The sequence below is a fragment of the Protopterus annectens genome, chromosome 2.part1 (genome assembly GCF_019279795.1).
Source record: "Protopterus annectens isolate FY-2018-M chromosome 2.part1, PAN1.0, whole genome shotgun sequence".
NCBI classification, from domain to species: domain Eukaryota; kingdom Metazoa; phylum Chordata; order Ceratodontiformes; family Protopteridae; genus Protopterus; species Protopterus annectens.
In genome coordinates, this window is record NC_056729.1 from 459,113,003 (window position 1) to 459,130,487 (window position 17,485).

The following is a 17,485-nucleotide window of genomic DNA, read 5'->3' on the forward strand; positions in this document are numbered from 1 at the left end:
AAAATCCAACAACAGAGCTGGGGACTCTCTCTTCTCTACTGCTGTTGGAAAATCCTGGAACCTACTTCCCCATGAACTTACCTCTCTCCCCTATATCACTTTTCAAAAGTAAACTCAAACTCTTCCTCAAATCACACTGGCTGTGCCCCTGTACAAAGCCTGACTAAGCAATTAGTTCTTCTATCTTGCCTCTGCCTACCCTCTTCTTCTCTCTATTCAAGTCCTAGTCTCCTTGAATACAACATTCCCTAGTCCTACTATACACCCTTATTTGCATCTTCTTAAAGCTTAGCATCATAGAGACTACCTTTTCTATAGTAACTATTGTTTATCATGCCTCTCTTCTTGTATTTTTAACAACCTGTTTTCTATAATTTTTAACTACATTACTCTCTACTATAAATTGATTGTCTAGCTTATATGATAATCTCTGAATCTATTCCTTTAAAGTTCTTTTACCTGTTAATAATGTTTATGAATTTTGTGTGTATATTAGCTGTTTGATGTGTTTGTTTATTTTTGATATCTGTTCTCTTGGAGCTTATCTCCCCGGGCCTCTACTGAAAATGGACATATATCCAGTTAGACTAACCCAGTCAACAAATGTAAAATAAAAATAAAATAAAAATAAAAAAATAAAAAGTTTTGTGTTCTTAGAATACCAATAAGCCAAATGTAGTGACTGTGCTTTTCGCAGTTATGACCAGCTAAGCAATATTATTACATGGAGGCAAGAATACAGTCTAATGGGGTAGCGTCAATGAGTTTTCTACAGGTTGTCGAGCAGAAATTCTTTGAGCACCAATTGCCTGGAAAAAAGACACCAAGGAATATAACCTTGATAGCTGTTTTCCATAGGAAATAACTGCCAGTACAATCTCTATGTGTGCAGAGGCAATGATTCCTTTGTTTTTGGGAGATTTCTCCCTTCGAGTTGGTACTACCATGGAGTCGATATATATGATAAGTTCATGGTGCATGAAGGAGGCATTGCTCCTCTGCAAAAAGATGCTTGAAGTTAATTTTTTCACCCTCCAGGGTGTTGCACATTATTTTTCAGTATTTACAATGCTGAGGATTGAGCAGTTTGTTAATTTGTAGTAGAACCAGTGCTGCCCAGTATTAAAATTTCAGCCTGCCAGACATGTAGTTTCTCCTGTTATGCTGACCAGTTAGCTAGTAATTTTGCTCTTCACTTCATTAATAATAATATTCTGTAGAGTTTAGACAATCAGTGACATACATATTTAACGTTACCTAAGTGACATTACAGCGTAATCAATTGCACACTGTTTAGGTGCTCTTGTCTTACTGGGCATGAGCTGGAATTATGTCCAGGGTGATGTTTTATGAGACTGCAGAAATGTGTTAAGTTGTTGTGCAGTAATAAATGACAGCAGATGAAATCTGGCAGGTTAATATACAGGGTACCATATTTGTCATGGGCAATAAAGATCACAGCCTGATTGATGAATACTTATGTGGGAAGTTATTGCATACAGTGCCCAGCCTAGGATTCAGTCTCCTTTTTCATTCAAGAACTTATACCTTTATATTATGTGATATGAAATAAGGTTGTACTGGAAGGTAGTATCAGTCTACTAGCTATGAAAACTATGAATGTACTTTCTGAAATTTTTTGCAAGGAGAATGATTTAATTGATTCTGCCATTTCAAATGCCATGGCTAAATGTATGTTTCAAGAAAAAATATCTACGTGGATGTCTGCCATCTTTATTAAAACCACTATGTATGGTTTCTGCACATTCCTTTTAAGATGAAAATTTTAAGAAAACATGTACATTACCTGAAATTTGCTCCACAGTTCCTTCTCTCTCAACAGCATTTAAAGGAATGCCTGCATCTTCAGGGCTTTTGTGGTAAAGGTCAAAAGAGTATCGCTGGAAATGAAAGACAGACATCTTAGTATGACAGCGTCACAGAGGAAACCTCTCAGGTTTAACTGTCAGCACTACTCTGCCATCACAGATCTCTTCTCTTTCTTGTTTTCTCCTTTTCTTTGAAAAAAGACTATAGTTTGCTTGTCTGGTCTGCTCTCAAGCTCTTGTTATAGTAAGAGATATTAGTGAACTATGTGACACGAGACACCTTTATGGCATAGGTCACTTTGACTACATTGTGCATTATCTAGTATTAATATTTGATCAGTTAAAACTGAATAAACTAAAAAAATGCAAAAAATTATGGCAGTTCAATAAATAACGCAAGGTAGCAGACTGAAATAAGTGCAGTCCTTCAGATGCACCCATTCTTCTAAACTTTCTTGTTATAACATAAAAAAGAACAGAAATACACACACGCAATCACATATACAGACACATATACACACAAACACACACATATTTGCACACAATATATAATCTGAAAAGAGACACACTGATTTGTTTATCTCACTGCATTTGCTGTGAGAGTGGATTACCCAGATTGCATTAGCAACCCCATAGTAAGCATAACATTTTCACTAGGCTAGAAACTGAAATGTTCTAAGTTTATATTCTGTTGACTGATTGAGTCACTTTTTAGAGAATTCCAGTCCCATGAATATACAAAACTGAATCACAGAGTGTCAAAATTTGCTTAATTTCTTCTGAGATTTTAGACCTGGACAACAGTTAAGTTATTAGGGTATAGAGACCATCATTTGCTTAGTGGGAGGTAATGTTTATTACCTGAGAAAAGTACTGGAGAGTTCAGCGTTGTTGTAGTGTGTTGTATTTGTCCACTCACACTTTGCTGAAAAGTGGAGAGATGAGAGATGAACCATTTCCTTATGATTTCAGCTGTTGTACAGTAAGGCAACATACAACTACGCAGTGAAGAGACTGCTCAATGTTAATGAGCCACATGGAAATGTGGCAGTCTGTGGGCATGGCCGAGGTAAAGTAATCAAAAAACAACAGGAGCACAGGGAATTATTAACTGAATCATTGTCAGTTATTTTTTCTTAATTGTGCCTTACACCATACAAGAATTTGTGAGGCGCAGATTAAAGGCTTCTATGAAATTGTTGCAGTTTATGAATGAGATTCATTTAGAGCAGAAGTGTTATATGTGTGTACTTTTGATGTAACGTTCATGTAAACAAACATCTCACACTGGTAGGCTTGGAAGCCTTTTATTACTGGTTGGAATCAGCAAATTTACATTATGAACACTATGATATTTTGTGATTGAGTTAAATAAGCATGTTTTAACAGATATTCTTTTTTACAATAACTCTTTATTGCAAATGGCAAGACACTGCTATGTTGTCCTCATTTGCATCCACTTATGTAAACCTATTTATTGAGTATTTTGAGGAATAGATGAATTATATAATCCCAGCCACAGAGGAGAAGATGATTTATCATTCTAGACACAACTAGTATTTGCTACACAAATCTTTCAGATGAGACATTAAACAGAGGCTTGAATTGATGGTAGCTCAGGTGGATGTAAAAGATTCTGCAGCACTTATCGAAAAGAGTAGAGGTAGTTTCCCAATTCCCTGGCCAGATTTGCCCTAATAGTAAAAAATACAACCTTAGGTCTCCACTGAAAAGAAGTCACTAGTCTAGTGGGCCTAATCTAATCAACAAAGGATAAATAAATAAAAAAGTAAAATAAATACATATGTGCACAGATATTTGGTTGATTGCTGGGCTGAATTTAAATCTGACATCATGGAAATACTACAGTTCCTCACCTGTCTAAATGAGAACAAATTAAGTATCAACTTTTTACAATAGATTTTCTGGATGTTTCCATGAAAGAGGCAACAGGTTCATAGGTTCATAGATTTATACTAGGCTAATGACCAGCAGGAACTTTTCAAGCCTAGCCATGCAAAAAACTCAGTTTTGTCCCAGAGATCCTCGGACTCCTATATGGTGGAGTTTTTAGCAAGGAGGTAGATATGGGTTACATGAGTGGGAGTATGTTACATAGGGGCCAGGATGGGGGTGAATTTGGATTTCCCATTCAGTGGTCAAGGTTTCATTTGAATAGGTTAGAGATGAACTCTGCTTACCATAGATATTGAGCTTATTTCATAGCGAGATGATCCTTTGAGAAATATCGATCTTTCCACCATGTTCTATTTATGTCAGAGACAAAGTTCAGGTCCTTGGATCAAGTGTTTATGGTACTGTTTGTTTTGCAGATCTGAAAGAGATCAATCAGAGATGGATATGAGGATGCCTTATATGCCAGGCATAGATTGGCTCTTCATAATCTGTAGGAGACTGAGTGCAGAGGTTTGGTTTTAAGGCAATCTCTATAGAACTGGGTATTCATCCCCTGGATTCTACTGGTGAGGAAACTTTGAGGGCATTCTAGAAGTTGTAAGTGCCTGGTTAGGTACATGCCAAAGGGGGCATTGTACTCAATAATGGGTCTGATAAGGGCTGAGCAGAGTGGTACTATAACTTCCTTGGACTTGGATGCCATACTCTTGCTCATGAGTTGGTAGACATAGAATGATTTTCTTATTATCTTGGCTATGTATTAGTTGACGGTCTGATTACTATCTACATATATTTCTAGGTCCCTAATGGGTAAACTCTTAGAGGTGTTTTATCAATGGAGTAAATAGTTTGGGTGAATGATTTCCCAAAGGACAACATAATGTATTTCTTTGTGATGAGTTTTAATTCTTGGCTTCAACACCAATCATTTGTTTGTGTTAGACCCTCTTGTTGGTGTTTGGGGGGACTCCATGATATTTCCCAATTCGCAGTCATCTGTAAACTTGATGAGCCAGAGGCCTTTAACATCAGCATTGTCTTCTGAGAAATAGAAGTCAAACAGGAGTGGACCCAGTACAGAGCCCTAGGGTATTCCACTGGTGACTGGTTTCCTGGTGGAGGGAGTTTCTCAGATCCTAACTTCTTGGGTTCTATCTGTGAGCCAGCTAGCAATCATGTGAACAATGCAAGAATTTATGCCTAGTTCTGCAAGCTTGTCAACAATACCCGAGTGGGATATTGTATCAAAGGCCTTGGCTGTGTCAGGGTAGGTTCCATGCACTTTTTTCCCTCATTCATAGCCTTGGTGACCCTCTTGAAAAAGCTTACCAAGTTGAATAGGCAAGGCCTTCCCATAACAAAGCAAAACTGAGATGGGTTCAGTGTCTGCAAGTTGCCAATATCCTTGTTGGTCACTTCCATGAAAATTCATTCCATGGCTTTGCATATTAAACTTGTCAGACTGATGGGTCTTCAGTTCTTGGGGTCAGTTGATCATCCACCCTTATGAAGAGGGTTGACCATTGTAGCCCTCCATTCCCCTGGCAAATAACCTGTTTTGTGACTATAGTTGAAGATTGCCTCAAGTGGTCCTGCTAAGTCATGTTTTAGGCTATTTAGAAGACAACCATGAATATTGTTGAGGGCCCACTGAAGCAGTGTTTTGGCTTTAGGAAGTGCCCCCATGACCTGCGCCCTGTTTATAGTTGGAGGAATATGTCACAAGGGATTTCACAGGGGATAGTGATGGGGTGTGGGGTTGAAGTTAGAGATAAATCTGTCAGCCAGTAGATTCGCTATGTCACCATGGTCAGTGAAGGTGGTACAACTTACCACCAGTTCTGTTGACTGCTGAGCATTACCTTTAAGGTTCCTCACATAGCTGAAGAAAGCCTTGCGATTATTCATAGCCTAGGAGTCTGTCTTGAACTCATAAATGGCTATGCTGGACTTTATAAGACTTCTTAGTTTATGGTTTACTTGAGTCAGAGAGCTCTTGTCTCTATGAGAGTTGCCCTTTTGATTTTGGCCATGACTTTTTTTTGCTATATACCCTGTTAAGGTAAGGATTCCACCAGTGGGGTTTGTTTTTGGTGTTAGATCTGGGCTTACTTCTGCTAAGTACGTCAGCATCAATGCAGCCATTTACATATTTGTACAGGGTTTCTGTAAATATTTCTGCAACAGGTAAATGTGTGCTTGTGGTTTGAGCAAGTTGTGAATTTTGACAAACAAACTGTCACTTAACAGGATGTAGTTTGCTTTAGAATAGTTTCTAACTGTTACGGGTTTAGTTGGGTTTTCTGGGTTGATTTTTATTTCAAGGGAGACAGCTTTGTGTTCCAACCTCACCAATGAGGATATGATACGGGGGCAGCACTCTCCCAAGTTGGTGAATAGTAGCTCCAATATCTTTAATCCTCTGTTTGGAGGGCATACTATCTGGGCCATGGTGTTTGTGTTCACAAAGTCAAGGAATCATTGTGTCTGTGAGTTAGAGGTCGTATACATTTCTCCTGTCTATAGAGTGGTCATTAAAGTCTCACATGAATAGGGCATTTGGTTGGACAGAGCACCTTTAGTAAGTCTAGGTAAGAATTGGATCACAGTGGGTAACCTGTAGCCAGCCAGGACATGGAAAGGCACCTTGTCTATGGAGACTTGGATGTGAATGAACTCCAGGGCATTATCCTGTTTAACTAACCCAGTGTTGTATTTGTTGCTAACTCTGCCTTTAGCCCCTGTCTGTGGCTCTGTTGATCTAAATGTGTGGAAGGCACTGTAGCCTTGCACTTTGAGTTTTTTTTTTTTTTTTGCTATGTTGGTAGTTTTGTCATTTTGTCATTTCCTAAAAGGTCTCTAAGGGGCAGATACAGTTTTAGCCAATATCTGAAAGCACATATGCAGACCATCATTGGTAAAGCAACATGGTCTGTTAACAATGGACTCTCATGCTGATACATATTGGATTCCCCTGGTGTGACACCAGAAACTAAGCCAATTACTAAAGTCAGTCATTTTCTGTTCATGCTGTGGCGTCATCCTTGGTGAAGACAGGGTGCTGCTCAATGCAGGGCATGTACCTGTCAGTGACACATATTCAGAGGTATCCATAATGTCTCTCTCCATACTGTCCAGTGAGGTATGTCTCATGTCATTTACACCCACACTGACTATGATAGCATCACATCAGTAACATTGGTGCAGTGACTTGTGTGAGTGTGTAATATTGTGGATTTTAGCTCCAGATAGCCAACTAACTATTGTCTTTTCCTTGTCCAGCCTGTTGAGACCGGCATCTGTGTGCCAAACATTGGGATCCTCTATGATAAGAGTTCTAGTTAAAGTGTTTGCTTGCCTTATGGACTTTGTTCTTGGGGAATCGTTGTGTGTAGGCTTCTGTGTCATGTTAATTGTTACTTTTAGTACGTGCTTTAGTGATTGCTGAGGATAGCTGTTGCAGTTTGATGGCTTAGGAGGTCTTTGAGGTTTGGAAAGTTTTCTTTTAAGTGCATCAGCATAAGAAGGTGTGTGTGTGTGTCTGTTTTGAGTGGTATGTGTGAAGGTTTGTAGAGTTTGTTCTTGACAACCTTGTTTCTAAGCCAGATTTTAGCCTGCAAGGAAGTTATGTATTTACATCTCTTACATGCTGTGTTAGTTTTTTTAATAATTAAAAGATTGTCTGAGTACATAAGGCAACTGCTACATTGGCTCAGGATTCCACATATATGAAGCTGGCCACAGAGACATTAGACAATTGCAAATCCATGTTGTCCGGACATGTATTAGGGTTGGGTGGGCTATTGTGGTTTAAGGACTTGGTTTTACAGGGGTCACCTGACTGGTGTCTAGGGTTAAAGCTAGTTGTTAGATAGTGCTAAGATCTGATATTAGTGCTGTTTGATATGCCAAGTAGCTGCTCTAAGCTTAGCTCCATGCAAATCCCTTTTGTGTTACAGGCCTAAGTACTACCTTTATACATTTGCTACCAAATAGGGTACTGCTAAATGCCACTGTGTGGTGAACAGTTAAATACAAACATGCCAAACATATAGCAGGCAGAAAAAAAGCTGAAACTAACTCCTGTGCCCACTGGTCAATAAACAGCTATACTTTCAGCTCCCTGAAATGTTTCCCAACTCAGAGAGACCAAGTAAACACCTTCTGCCAGTAGATAGATGGTACTGGGACTTCTTAATGTAAAAGCGCAGCGAAAGTAACTCTCACCTTTACGTTAACAGCAAACATCTGAAAACATAACAAGCCCTCTGGCTGATGAAACAATCTCATTTTTAAGCCTCCCTGTCTGTTTCCCAACTCTGACTAACCAGGCTACCTTACTACTGCCACTAGAATAGGGGTTATAGGATCATAGGAGGTTACTAGGCTATTGACCTGGAGGTCATTTCAAGCCTAGCTGTTTCATCCCAATGTAATACCATAGATACTCTAGTAAATACCCAAGATTGTATTTAGTAATGACTACCCATGTCTACGAGGTTGTGGACACTATCCCCGGGAAGAATTTAGGGTGCCCTATCCACTCATCCAGGTTCCTTTTGAACAGTGTCATAGAGATTCTCTGCTTCACATGAATTAGCAGCCTATTTGAAAGATGCAGCTGTCACTGGAAGACAAATATTCCCCTCCAGCATGTCCTATTCAAGTCGCAGGCCATATTTAGGTCCCTGTAATAGGTAGCTCTAGTCCCATTTGATTTACGAATGTGCAGCAAATACATTAGGTTTGGGTTGGAGAGTGCTCTGTAAGCCAGGCATGAGTCTCCCTTAAGAAGTCTATATGATACTGACTATAGTGACAGGAACTTTAGTCAGTTTGTGTAAGGCACATGCTGGAGTTTCTTGATTTTCTTAGTTAGAAACCTCTGAGATCTATCCAATTGCTGCAGGTGCTTTGTATGGTACATGGCAAAGGGGGAATTATACTCAATTATGGGTTTAATTAATGATGATTATAGAGGGGTTATAACCTCCTTTGCTCTATAGATGATTCCTTTGCTTATCAAGTGTGGTACTTAGAAAGCCTTCCTTACTACAGTACACACATGGGGATCAAAGTTAAGGTGACAGTCTACTTCTGATCCCAGATCTCTTAGGTATATAGGGTACATAGGGTATTGTTGTTAATCTGATGGTGTGAAGGGACATTACTTTTACCTAAAGGAATGCTGATGCATTTCTTTGCATTCAGTTTGAAACTGTGACTAAGATACCAATTGTTGGTCTGTGTAAGACCCTCCTGAAGTATACTGACGTCAATTGGCATTCGATAATTGCAGTCATCCTCAAACGTAGTCAGCCACAGCCCCTTAGTTTTGGCCTGAACTTCTGAGAAGTATATACTAAACAGTAGAGGCCCAGCACTGACCCTTAAGGCATCTTGTTGGTGACAGGTCTGTTGGTTGATGTGGAGTCACCTCTTTGATAGTGTGTGTCTGGTTTGTGACCCAGTTGTCAACCCATCTTACAACAAAGGGGGTAAAATTCAGTTTGCTTAGTTTATCAGTAATACCTGCATGTGGTGTTGTGTCAAAGGCCTTTGCCAAGTTAAGGTATGCTGTATGCATAGATTCACCCTTGTCAATGACCCTGATCACATTTTCAAAGAAATCCACCAGGTTTAACAGGCAGGATCTGCCCTTGATGAATCCAAATTGGGTCAGTTCAACTATATCTTTCCTCATGAGGTCCATGATGATACCATGGCTTTACAAATGAGGCTGGTCAGACTTATGGGTCTATAATTTCCTGCGTCTGTTACAAAGCCACCTTTGTGGAAGGGAATAATGGTTGCTGTTCTACATTCTGCTGGAACAAAGCCTGCGGTTAGGCTGTGATTGAATAGGGTACATAATGGTGATGCTAGTTCATGTTTTAGTTTTTTTTTTTTTTAGAAGAAAGCCAGGAATGCCATCTGGTCCCATAGAGGCAGTGTATTTTGCCTTAGACAAAGCTTTAATGACCTGTTCTTCAGATATGTGGGGTGGGGGGAAGTTGGGGCAAGGTTTGTGATAAGTTTGGAAGGGATAAGGGAGTGAAATTTTCATAAACTCTGTCCACTAGCAGGTTTTCTATCTCTGCGGAATCAGTGTGTCTGATACCATTACTCACTAGTTCGGCACATGCTTAGGTCCTACCTTTTAGGCTATGTATGTAGCTGTAAAAGGCCATATGATTATCCTTGGCTATGATTGTTATTTTTTCTCAAAGTTACCCTTAGAGGAGTTGACATGTTGTCTTATTTGCCAGTTGAGGTTGAGGAGGGTGCTTTTCCATTGTTGGGGCCTCACCTTAATTTTTAGACAGGAACTTTTTGCATTTGTTCTAAAATTTGTTGATGCTGGATGTCCACCAGGGCAGATTGTTTTTTACCTGGGGCTCTGGCTTTGATTCCCTCAGGAACAGCTGAGTCTATACACTTATACAAGTGATTGCACATGACTTTAGTATAAGCTTTGGTGTAGTTACCACTTTCAGCTAGTGATGGGGCTTGGAATGCATTTATACCTTCCCCTAGGAGGGTATAGTTTGCTTTGGTGAAGCTTTTTAGTCTGAGTTGGCCCTTTGTAAGTTCTTATGTTACTGCCAGTCCTGGTTTATGGTCAGGTTTAACTAATGAGGGTCTGACAGTTGTGGTAGTGCATCTGTTTGTCATGTTAGTGAGAACCAGATCTAGAGTGTTTGTTCTTCTTCTTGTTTGTTCCAGGGCATTGAGTTAACTAAGTCAAGGATCTTTTGTGCTAGTGAGTTAGAGCTAGAGTAGGTTTCCCAGTTGATGGTGGGATAATTGAAATCCCCCATGACCAGAATGTTTGGCAATATTTGGATTGAGTCCAGTTTGGTCAAGTAGCCCATATGCACATCATGATCCATGGAGGGGGATCTATAAATAGCTATGACCTGAATGGAGGTCTTACCTAGAGTAATCTGAACTTGGAGTAACTCCATGGAGTTGTCCAGTCGAACTAGTTGGGAGGTGTATTGATCTCTAATAAAGATATAAGTACCCCTTTCTTTGGTTCTCACATGTTCGTTTTGTGGTCTGAAGGTGTGTAGTAGGCATTGTAGCCTTGCAAGGCTGGGGTATTCCCTGAGGCCTTGAACCATGTTTCTTTGACTGCACAGAAATCTACATCCTCCAGTGACAGAAGTGCTTCCAGGGTGTGCAGTTTTTGATTTAAGCTCCAACTGTTTATCAGCATAACCATTATTTTATTATGGTTGGCAATTTTCACATCAACAAATTTGTTTCTGAGACCTTGCCTAAAAAGGGGCACTGTAGGGGAGGCAGGAGCCTTTGCCAGCAACTGAAAGCCAAGTGGTGCCATGTGCAAATCGTCTCTGGCAAGACATGAGGTTTGTTGACCATGTCATTCCAGGCTGACAGAAACTGGATCTCCTTTGAATTACACCAAAAACAAAGGCAATTATTGAAACCGATCATTTTTTTGTTTATACTGTGGCATAATTCCAGGTGTGGTTAATATGCTGCTCAAGGCTAGGGGCATACCTGCCTGGGATACATACTCAGAGACTTCAATCATGTCTCTCTTCTTATAGTCCAGAAAGGTACATCTCAGGTCACTCATTCCAAAATGAGCTATGACAGAATCATAATGGTAGTTGCTGCTGTGAGACCCGAGTGCATGTGTGATCTGATGAATCCTGGCATCAGACATGCAGCTGACCACGACTTTATCCTCATCTAACCTGGTGAGTAGAACATCCATGTGTCTCACTATGGAGCCTCCAATGACAAGAACATTTGTTTTTTTTTTTGAGTGTAAAGCCTTAAGGGCTTGGTAGGTGAGACACTGGTGCTGCTATGTGTCCTGGGTGCTGTGAGAACTGTGTTAGTTGTAGCAGTCTTTTGTTTTGGAGTTCTCTGGTGTTTCAGTAAGTTTTTTTGCGAGAACCTCCACGTATGTTTATTTATGTGTTGGCTGCATACCATATTAATGTAGTAGTGGTACTATGTGCATGAGTAGTGGTATTCTCAAAGGAAGAACAATGCAACATTTTCGAGGCAGACCAATTGATGCATATTTTGCCTAATGTATTAGATGAAATTCAGTCTGTCACTGTGATTACAGAAAATGTTTTTTTTATATATAACTTTTCTGACTTGTGTGTAGATGATGCTTTGTGTATTTTATTGAAAAGGGGCTTCACTTTTGTTCCCAATTATAGATTAGACACAGCAAAGGCAATAATTAATTTTAGGTTATTTGCAAGGCAGCTTAACTTAGCAGTTTATTTCCAAGATCAAGACAAGAACACTGTTGACATTTTAAGGGAGGGTCGGATTAGAAGGAAAAGCACTTTATGCCAACAATGAATGCTGCCGTAGAACAGCTTGAAAAACAATGTGAAAAGGAAATATGTAAAGTCTTAAAGAATTGTGCAGTTAGAGCAGACAACATACCTGCAAGTGAAAGAGAATGTCTGAGAAAGTTAAAATAATTAAATGAGTATAGGTTTATGAAACTGGACAAAGGTGTGGGTGTAGTAATCATGAACCAGGTGGACTATGTAGGTAGAATGTTTGAATTGTTAAATGACACTACTACTTATGAAACAGCAACTCTTAATGAGATTAACAGGGCCTATGCAAAAATAGATTGGCTTTTATATGACCTATTAACACAAGGGGTTATTGACAGAAAATAGTATGTGTTTTTGATTAATGAAAATCCGGTCATTCCAATTATCCTTGGCATACCCAAAATCCACAAAAATTTAAATAACCCACCATTACGTCTTATAGTTGTAGCAATGAATTCAAAAACTGAGTCTATAGCAGCATATATCGACTGTCATTGTAAAAAAGCAGTAGAAGGTAAGAAGCAAATTTTGAGAGACTCCAAGAACTGTCTTGAAGCCTTGAGAGATTTGGGTATTGACACAGACTTTTCATTTGTTACTATAGATTAATTTATTTATTTTCAGTGATCCCGCATAAAGAAGGAGTAGAATTATTTGGAGATGCTCTTATTGGTGTAGAAGGTATGCATACTGTGAAGCGTAATTTATTAATGGAACTTATTAAAATAGTGTTAGAAAACAATTTCCTTTACTTTGAAGGAGACTACTTTTGTCAAAACGACAGGAGTAGCAATGGGAGCTAAATGTGCTTCCATTTATGTAAACCTAGTTCTTGGGGAATGGAAGAATAAATATGTATTCATTTCAGCATTTATGGACAAGGTGATTGCTTGGTATAGATTTTTGGATGACATACTCCTTCATTGGAAGGGTAGTAACAAACAAATGGCTTATTTTATTCAATTTTTGAACAGTACTACAGAGTTTCTGAAATTTACTTGGAAAATAGATCACCAGATTATTAACTTTCTGGACATTTCTCTATACAAAAATGAGGTGACTGGTAAAATTGAGTCTACTATTTATAGAAAGGACACTTATTCAAACTCTCTTTTGGATTACAACAGCTGCCATCCATCGCATCAGAAAAAGAGTGTCGTTAATGGGCAGATGGTGAGGACCTCCAGGCTAATAAGTGATAATTTGAAGTTTGAAAAGGAAATATACAAGTTGATAGGTTTGTTTAGAGAAAGACGATATCCATTTAGACTGTTGTTAAAAGTTAGAAATTAAGTTATGGAGAAACAAAAAGTTAGTTTTATGCCTATTCTTAATACCACATCAAGTTCAGCTATATGTCCAAAATAGATGTGCAATATGAGAGGAACGTAGCACTCTTTTACAACCAGGAGACGGAACATGTGAGGGAAATTTTGACCAAAAATTGGGATTTATTTTTTGATGAGGATATACAAAAGACAGTGGGTCAAGGGCCTAAAATAACATATAGCAAAGGATGAAATATTAAGGCATACTTAGAAAATAACACTGAAGGCGTTAGGAAAAGACACTGTTCTAAGATGTCGAAATGCAATATGTGTAGGTACTGCAAATACATCAATGATGGCCCATACGTGGCTATTGAAAGCTACAATTCTAGTATGTCATGTCCAGGTAATTGTAATATGGCAATGGTGGTGTACATTGCCACGTGCACTTCATGTTCGTCTATCTATGTGGGTAAAACCACAAGAAAGTTTAAAGAAAGAATAGGTGAACATGTAAGGGACATTAAAAACAAAAAGCAGGAAAATGCACTATTTGCACAGTCTGGTCAGAGAGAATTTTAGGAAGTTCATGTTTTTTGTTATCGACTGTATAGTCCCTTCTCACAGGGGGAGGGGATGTAAAAACACACCTAGAGAAATTAGAGTTGGAATAGCTGTTAAGGTTAAATGCCACCAGTAAACCAGGGATAAATGAGAATTGTTCTCTTAAGTGTGTTCTGAAGCTTAGATCTGCAAAACTGTATGGCTTATTTAAAATAAATTTAAAATATTTAAAAAAAAAGATTTTTATTATTAAAGTAAAAATTTTTTTATGTGGTTAATATAGTAGTTGGTTATAAGTGATAGGAGGAAGAGATTATATTTATTGTTTATAGAACAATAGGTAGAGGCAGTAAGTTAAAGTTGTAGGATAGATTTTAATAAGGCTCTCTGTTTTGCATGTAAATAAATATAAGTTGCATTTGTGACAAGTTTTGTATTTCTGATTGAAGTTTTTTAATTGTTTTAATATGGAGTATTTTTAAAGAAAATTTTACTGTAAGTTGGATTAATCATACAAACAAACATTGTTAATTTTCTTATTTAAGTTGGTCACATGATTTAAATTGTATTTAAATGAGTTACAACAAGATGTTGTTGCACTCTGATGAAACCCAGAAATATGTTGGGTGAAAGCGCTTAGTGTGAAGTTTTATGTAATCATTAAATGTGTCTTTCTTGTACTCTTGGCAGTGTTTTTTTATTTTTTATTTTTTATTTTGTTGACAACCTCTTCAGTGTTACTGTTTTGAGTGTGAGCGAGCAGGGATTCAAGATTCATGGTGTAGATACACACTGCCCCAGGAAATCCAAGTCATCAAGGATGACAGGAGAAACAAGGGTAGTCCAGCTGCCCATAATACTTGGTTTGAAGAACTGTTATCATAAAATGGGTGTTTTCAGCACTGATCTATGAGATGCTCTCTAGATGGATATTTCTGATAGGGGGCTTTGGTTGGTGGTTTAATAGGTCACAGCTCACTAGCACTACTTCTTAGATTGGAGATGTACTAAAGATGATGACTGCACTAATGTATTACAGCTGGAAAATTGTTGAAATTATCTGTCCAACTATGGCACACAATTGTACAGCACTGCTCAATACTGCATAATGTGCAAACAAGCAGAAACCTGCTGAAATGCAGGGCTTAAATACCAGAAGATAAGAACTTAAAAAAAAAGACTTTAAAAAAAATCAAAAGAACCAATGAGGGTATTTATTCCAAGCCCTAGACCAATCATTGTTCACAAGACAGGCTCTAATCAGCATAATTTTCTCACAAGGGTGCAGAAGGGCCCCTTCTAATCAAAGATGGCTTGGAAAATGTGCTCAGAATACAACAGTCACTACAAACAGATGCAGATGCAGCAAACCTGTATCTGGACTACGCTACAGCTACTAGTTACACTAATTTAGGTGGGAAACACTAAAAAATGTTTTAGACAGCAGAAAGACAGCGGTGAGACACTAAAAATGCTTTAAACAGCAGAAAAACAGAAAGGATACACTAAAGTTATTTAAACTCATTACATCCGAGTGATGTCTTCAGGTGCATCTGCAGTTAACTTCTACTGATGCCTCTAGGTGTCAAATATTGCTTGTTCACATTTGCATAAATAATTTCAAAACCATGCTATGTACAAGGTATTAAAATATGTCATCTTAAAGCTTACACAATGGCAAACTTAACTGCATTAATATTTGACCTCTGTGTAGTAGATATATTAACTGTTGTTTTTATGATATTAATTTATATAGATATAATTTTCACATTTTTCTAAGTATTTCAACAATTAAGTAATACAGACAGAACTCCTTAACCTCATACAAAAGTTCTCAGCTAGATGAATAAAATGCTACAGAAAGTATGTGTGTAACTTGAGATGTTGCTGAGATATTATAGCAGTAACCACATCTGGGTGTGGGTAATGCTGGATTTACCCACGGTTGCTGTGGTTTGGTCATGAGGGCGAAGCACGAGTTGCCAAACAAAGCCAACCGTGGGTAAATCCAGCATTATCCACACCCAGAAGTGGGTTACTGCTATTATACAATGACATTATTTAAGAAAAAAAAATTACTTTTCTTAAATAATGGCATTGTATAATGCCTCCTTGCTGCCCTTCCGCAGCTGTCTGGTATTCTGCGGCAGTTCTGATGTACTGCGCATGTGTATGCCTACACAGTACATCAGAGTTGTGGGCAAAAGCAACGGAGAAAGCAAAATCTCCGTTGCTTTTTAGAAACTGTTTCGCTATGTTAAATGGGTTTAACATAGCGAGACAGCTTTAAAAAAAGCAACAGAGAATCTCTGTTGCTTTTTTTAAAGCTGTCTCGCTATGTTAAACTCGTTTAACATAGCGAGACAGTGTGAAGCAATGCAGATCTTGCGTTCTCCGTTGCTGTAAAAAAAGAGTTATAGTAATGGAAAAAGTCCAGGTGACCGGACCTTTTTCCATTACTATAACTCAGATTTACAACATGCATGCTGCCATTCAGCATGCACGTTTTTGAATATTAATGGGGGGGGGTCATTGTATAATGTAAATTATTTACAAAATATTACAAATGTAATAGTTACTGTGTTTACTATGACATAAAATTCTGTTAAATACCTAGCACATAAATAATACTACAACTATAAAAAGAGTTTGTGCTGAAGGGTTTGCCATTTATACTTCTTTCATAACCCCTATGGTTCCAGAGATATGGGCATTTGTTTGAAATGTGAGGACATAATTTGATTCTGTCAAAAGGCTATGGCTCTGCCCATTGGAAGTTAGTGTGAACTTCCTGAGCTCCACTGGAGTGAATGAGTTAAAACACAGCTTGGTGAGAAAACAGAACAGATGCTTTGCAAACAGTGAAAATTAACAACAATTACTTTGCAAACAGTGAAAATAGCAAAAAAAAAAAAAACCTTTGCAAACACACTTTGGTTAGCCAAAAGTGAAAAGGTATCAACTAGTAACTGTCACTTTAAACCTCCTTGTGTGTTTCCCAACTTGAACAAATCAGGCCACATTTCTTCTCCTACTAGAATCACAGCCCCAGTCTTCTTAAACCACTCAAGCCTAAAACACCTTTTTTATATGCGTCCAGTTCCCACCCTTACTGCCTTATGGCATCCAGAGCTTTTTGGGGTTTGTCTTCTTTAGCTAAATGACTTACCAGATAATAATAGACAATATTAGAAAAAAGCAAGGAATTATTAACAAAATGACACTAAGACTGTTAGTCAAGGTTGTCCTGCAGTGGAGAAATTAATCATTGTTTGCTACTTATTCAAATTTTAAAAATTGTGTTCATATTTTCATAAATGACAGACCTACATGTTATTGAGGTGTTATGGTGTGAAATACCAATATGGGTAACAAGATAATTCACTATCAATGCTGGTTTACATAACACTGTATTGGAATATATTGTTAGTTGTTCGCTAGTAATTATGAAAATAAGCAATATTTCCATAAGTACTTAGTTCTTCAAAAACTGAGTAACTTTCAGACCGTTGCCTGACATTATGTGAAACCTTAAATAGTTTTGAAGAAATTTGTCTCTGAT

General features: G+C 38.1%; 1 protein-coding gene across 1 annotated transcript in view; it reads right to left on the reverse strand.

The window, feature by feature from the left end:
• Positions 1–17,485, reverse strand: part of LOC122794104 — a 1,019,538-nt gene that overhangs the window by 542,547 nt on the left and 459,506 nt on the right. The window contains exon 7 of the mRNA XM_044062251.1: positions 1,808–1,901. Coding sequence (XP_043918186.1) covers positions 1,808–1,901 — 94 coding nt within the window. The remainder of the gene's footprint in view (positions 1–1,807; positions 1,902–17,485) is intronic.